The 6,046-nt window shown below is 35.7% G+C and overlaps 1 protein-coding gene across 1 annotated transcript; it reads left to right on the top strand.

The window, feature by feature from the left end:
• The first annotated feature begins 568 nt into the window (after nucleotides 1-568).
• Nucleotides 569-1,258, top strand: LOC104098715 (uncharacterized). The gene has a single exon (XM_009605527.2). The coding sequence runs from the start codon at nucleotides 569-571 to the stop codon at nucleotides 1,256-1,258; it is 690 nt and encodes a 229-aa protein (XP_009603822.1).
• Nucleotides 1,259-6,046: the final 4,788 nt, after the last annotated feature.

Below are 6,046 nucleotides of genomic sequence, written 5' to 3'. Positions count from 1 at the left end.
TATTTTATATAGGAGTTTATGTACAAATAAACGACTTTATAAAAAGCATCAGCTTTATTTTAGACATAACCGAAATGTTACAATATCTCTGAAGCAAAGTGATAAAGTAAAAAAAAAAAAAAAAAAAGAAACAATCTACTTCAAAAATTAAAAGAAAAAATAAAACTAAAACCTAAAAAAGAAAAAAGAAAAGTCTATTTTTATAGCCTATATATACCACTACATTTCTGGTTCTGCCATTCCAAGTTCACAAAACAACGAAGAAGACTCACTAATCAAAAGCTCTCTTCTTTTTTTATTACTCTATTTCCTTCATCTTCATTTCCTTCTAATTTGCTTCCCTATTCGAGATGAACATTGTTATAAATAATTCTGCCCTTTTCAGAACTATGGTTTTACTCCAAAATCACTTCTTCCCTTTGTGTGAGATGCTTTCTTTCATGTAATTTTTAACGGGCTTGGCTAAGGTTGAATTTGCTTGTTGCTCGAATTCAATTGTTAGCCACAATCCCTCTCATCTTTCACTTAGCCTTGAACCAACCAATTCTCATCAGAAAGTTGGAAAAAAATGGAGTCTTTCAATTTCAAGAACATCAAAGCAGAGAAAGCAAACGCAATTCTTAGGTACAAAAGGCTTCAAAGGATCACAACGCTGTTCCGTGTCATGGAGATTTGCATATTTTTTGTCATAATCTCGAGATTTTCCACTCAATTGGCATTTGTTTCCAAGCTTTTTAGTGAGTATTTCAGGAAACTCCCGCTCGCCCTCATTAGTCCCCGGTTCATCTTCGTGCTTGGAAATGTGATTGTCATCGTTTTGTTCTTGAAATCTAGAGTCTCATATGCTAAAGATAATTCATCAATCATAACCGATTTCCATGACGAGTATATGAAAGAATGTGCAAAGCGCATAACCAATTACAGTGAACAGAGCATAAGCAATTGCAGAGAACAGAGTATAAATAACTACAGCGAACAGAGTATGAAACAGGGGAAACAGTGCATTCTTGGAGAGAGAGAAGTTGGAAGGAAAATTCGAAAGAGCCGTTCAGAAAATTTGCTGTGTGTCCCCCAGCATGAGGAGACTAGAAGAGAACTGAGGCGATCGGCAACGGTGGTCTGCCGAAGAAATGTGGATGATGAGATGAGTAGTGAAGATTTCAGGCGAACAGTGGAGGATTTCATCGCCAGGCAACAGAGATTGTTGAGGGAAGAAGAAGAGTTTTCAGCTGATGTTTCTCCTAATTTCATAAGCTAGTTTTTGTTCCATTTCTCGTTGAATTATATTTTCTTAGGTAAATGGAGAAAGGTACAACAATCATCTTTTTTCTTTATGACCGCGAAGTATGATCCTTCTCTCCCAACGGGAAAATTTTTATTGCCTGTGATATTTATACTAATAAATCAGTAAATATATGACATCTGCTCAAATATGGGGAAAAAATTCATTTAATTACTATTAATATACGCATCGTCATATCATATTATCATTTAACCAAGATAAGTTAACATTATTTTACTAAACATCAATTTTCAACTTCCTTAGCTCGATAGTTTTCTTTCATAGTGAACAAGAAACAGAAAAATCAAAGTGGCTAAGAGTTTAAACTGGTAATAGTACACTTCTGTTGGATTATATATGACAGCGGACAGTATCATATTCACATATAAATTAAATAATTAGTATATACGGAGATTATTCGAGTTACCTCTTGAAGCATGAACAAAGCATTAATATGGGTCTCCAATTTCAAAGTAGCAAGACTGCGACCTCAGGAAAACGTTCCACAGTCTTCTATTGTGTTATCCAAATAATATCCGGAAAGAAAAAATTTCGGGTGGGCGAAATTTCAAGGAAAAACGAGTGCAAAAAACGGTCAGTATGAAAAGGTTTCCTTTATTTGCTATTATTTAGGCAAGTAGGGACCACAGAATTTAATTGAAAAGGCTCCCTATTATGAAATTAATTTCGAAATCTACCATAATAAATTATGAATTATTTCACTAAAAATTCGTAATTGCACTCCTTAGTTCAATTTCAAAATTTTTTCATAAAACCTTATTTAACTCCCCGTGTTAAGATTCAGATACTAATCAATTAAATTAAATTACTGACAATTTAATTTATTGATTACTTTCCTCAGACTTTTGCTTAACTGATTTCATGTGTCACATATAAAATTCACCGGTCAGACTTACACATGAAAATTTATAAGCCTTCATAAAGGAGTATCATCAATCTCAAAAGCCGAGACATGAATTCTATCAACTAATTATTATTTCGCCAATGTATATCATTATTGTCTAATTACCAGTCTTATTGACCCACGAAAGAATCTCGCTTTTTAATAAATCAAAATAATAAATAACACACACAACTAATAATAGTTATATCAAGATTAAGAGTAAAAGTACATTGAATGAACTAGAGAAATTATTTTAATAAGTCAGTATAAAATACTTATCTCTGGTTGATCCATTCAGTACATACAAAATATACTAACACAAGAAGTCGGAATTAAATCATTCCCATAATCAAGATAAATTATATTTAATCTTGTGCAACAACCATGGTTTGTCCAATTCAATCATTAGGTTGTGAACTTAAACTTTATAGCTTATAAGAATCAATGATTTAATCTTCCGTGTATAAGCTAAATCATCTATTATATAAGCAATGGACACACGGACAAATACATGATCTATTTAAAATAAAACTTTATTGAATAGAACAAATAAATAAATAATTATTCCATAAAGAATACTATAACAATACGCATAGTTTATAGTATATCCTAACAACTTCAATTATCATTTCTTGCAAGGCCGGCTCTAACATTATTAGAGGCAAGGCTTATGCATTAACCCCCAAATTTGGGGGCTCCATTTTTAAAAAATAATAGGTTTATAGCTATTTAAAAAATAATATTTAGTACTTTTAATGTAAAAGTAGAGTTTTTAATATAAAATAAAAGAAAGTTCGTTATATATATATATAAATAAATTAATAATATGATGTCATGACCCAAAACTTAATTTGTCGTGATGGCGCCTAACATGGTACTAGGCAAGCTGACAACTCAGACATTCCCAACACTTTCAAATGAAAAATGTACTGAAACAAGTTTAAATAATTAAAACCCTCATAAACTCGATACAAGATCATATCTCAATATGGAAGTTCCCAAAACCAGGGTGTCATTGAGTACATGAGCATCTATACAACACAAGTCTAAAATACTATCTAAGAAAAACTGAAACTGAATGAATAAACTGAAAGATAGGGAGGAGAGTCACGTCTGCGGATGCCAAAGCAGCTATCTCGATGATCTCGAAATGTCTGCACTCTGTGAATAAGCAAATACCTTGACCGAAAACAGTTGGATCTGCACACGGGGTGCAGGGTGTAGCGTGAGTACAACCAACTCCATAAGTAACAAATCAAATCTTTGTACTGAAAGTAGTGACGGACTCGAATATTACAGCCCACATAAAGAATTAACAATACGGTAATTCACGAAAAATATGAGAGTGATATCTCAGAAATTCATAATCTACAGGTAATGGTACAAGAATTTAGGCATGCTTTCAGGTTTTGCAATAAACTCAACACCGAACAGGGCAGATCCAGCCCAAATACAAATAAATCAGGGCAGATCCCTAATTTATCTTAATCGCGATCGCGAAAATTGCTTCGCGATCGCGGAGCACAATTTAACTACCCAGATATTCGACCTTACGCGAACGCGTCAATCCTCACGCAAACGCGAAGGACTGCTTTCCTTAACCTACGCAATCGCTTCCATCTTCAGGCGATTGCGAAGAGCAAACCCTTGACCTCAGGTGCTGCCTCTTATACTTTACGCGAACGCAACCTTAGTCGTGCGGTCGTGATTCACTGCATCCTACAACTACGCGATCGCAGCCCCTATCTCACGAACACGTAGAGTAAAGACCTCCACTACCCAATTAAGCCTACGCGATCACGAACCTGTCCACGTAATCGTGTATAAGGAAACCAGAATAATGCACCAGAAAATTTCAACAAATCTCCAAGTCCAAAAATTGATCTGTTAACCATCCGAAACTCACCCGAGGTCCGCGGGACCTTAACTAAATATACCAACAAGTCCTAAAATACGATACAAACTTAGTCGAGACTTCAAATCACATCAAACAATGCTAAAATCACGAATCGCGCATCGATTCAAGCCTAATGAACTTTTAAACTTCTAACTTCTACATTCGATGCCGAAACCTATCAAATCACGTCCGATTGACCTCAAATTTTGCACACAAGTCACAAATGATAAAACAAACCTACTCCAACTTCCGAAACCCCGTTTCGATCCCGGTAACTACAAAGTTAACTCTCGGTCAAACTTCTAAATTTTTAACTTTCGCCATTTCAAGATTAACTCAACTACGAACCTCCAAACCACTATCCAGACACACTCAGTCCAAAATCACCCAACGAAGCTAACAAAACCATCAAAACTCCATTTTGAAGTCATTTACATATAAGTCAACATCGGTTTAACCTTTTTAACTAAAGCTCCCAACCTTGAGACTAAGTGTCTCAACTCATTCTGAAACATCCCCGGAACCGAACCAACTACCCTGACATGTCACATAGCAATTATTAAGCATAAAATGAGCAGTAAATGGGGAAACGGGACCACAACTCAAAATAACCGGTCGGGTCGTTACATATGACTTGCTTAAAATGGGTAGATAAATAGTTTTCCCAACCTTCCAATTTTTTACTTTTTACTCCTTCAATAGATAACGTGTAAAAATTTTAGTCTCCCTTTCTTAATTTGTTCAAGTCAATCTTTCGTTTACCCAATGTCTTTGTTTACCTTCATTATGGATGACAATTGAATTTATGCGCGGTTTTAACGATATATGGAATAATTCAATACAAGCGATTAATAACGTTAGATTGGCAAATTAAAGATAGAACAAATGGCCAAACCAGTAGTAGTATTGAGTCCGAGCTCGGTTATGAGATTAACAATTAGCGTGCCTTCGGTTCGGAGCCAAATACTTATGAAGAACTATGAGCAAAAATAAGAACTTTGAATAACTTTTAGAAGCAGAGAAAACAAATGTATATTGCATTGGTATGCGTGTTACAGTATGCCTCTTGAATAAAAACTATCTCCTTTATATAGTAGAAGAGTTTCATCCCTAGTACAATTTTGTGAAAGGTTAAAGATCTTCTTTTTCGTTAATTACTGATCTGTTGCCGATACGGGCCGAGATTCACGCCGTGATACCCAGTCTCGCACGGATATCACAGCCCTTCACTAGCCGTGTGCAACTTCTTTGTAGTATTTTCTAGAGTCATGGGCTCGAACAGGGCCTGGGGTTGTGGTGTCGATAGCTTTGAGGGCAGGTGTTTTGTTCGGGCATTGATACAAGAGGTTCCTAGCTTTGATTTCGATTCCTTATAGTTACGTCCTTGCTTCGTTTGTCCCATCGAGAAATAGGGGTGCTCATTAGCCCTTGATTTACCCATATACAGATAGTCCCCTTGTTTCTTAGAGAGTAGGTTTGCTGAAGCGATGAGAAACGATAGATGTTCTCTAGTTCCTTCCTCTATACGTTACAACTGAAATGACGAAGAAATCAAAACGTCCCATCAGTCGCGTCATTCGAATTTCGAACACGTGTCAACCATCGGCTAGTTGCCTTCGAATGTGAAGCGTCGCGTACTTCCCCTATAAAAGCTTCTATCCTCTATTCTTTTTCCACTTTCCGATCAAGTTTCCACCTTCAAATTTTCCAGCTATCACCAACTTCTTTCAAACCTTCATATCTTCATCCTTGATCTTCAAATTCTTATAGTTGTTCTTAGGTTCTTACCCTGCTTTTCTTCAAATCTTCATACACTGCTCTTTAGATTTCAAAGTTGTTCTTTCAAATCTTTGTGTTTTTTCTTTAAATTTTCAAACTTTTCTAGATAGCAATGGCTAAAACATCTAAAGCAGTACCTCAGCAGGTTGCCTCTTCATCTTCCCAACTGGCCGTTAGTACCGAG

The sequence above is a fragment of the Nicotiana tomentosiformis genome, chromosome 3 (genome assembly GCF_000390325.3).
Source record: "Nicotiana tomentosiformis chromosome 3, ASM39032v3, whole genome shotgun sequence".
Lineage (NCBI taxonomy): Eukaryota > Viridiplantae > Streptophyta > Magnoliopsida > Solanales > Solanaceae > Nicotiana > Nicotiana tomentosiformis.
The sequence above is the reverse complement of the archived record's forward strand: the minus strand, read 5'-3'. Positions and strand labels throughout refer to the sequence as shown.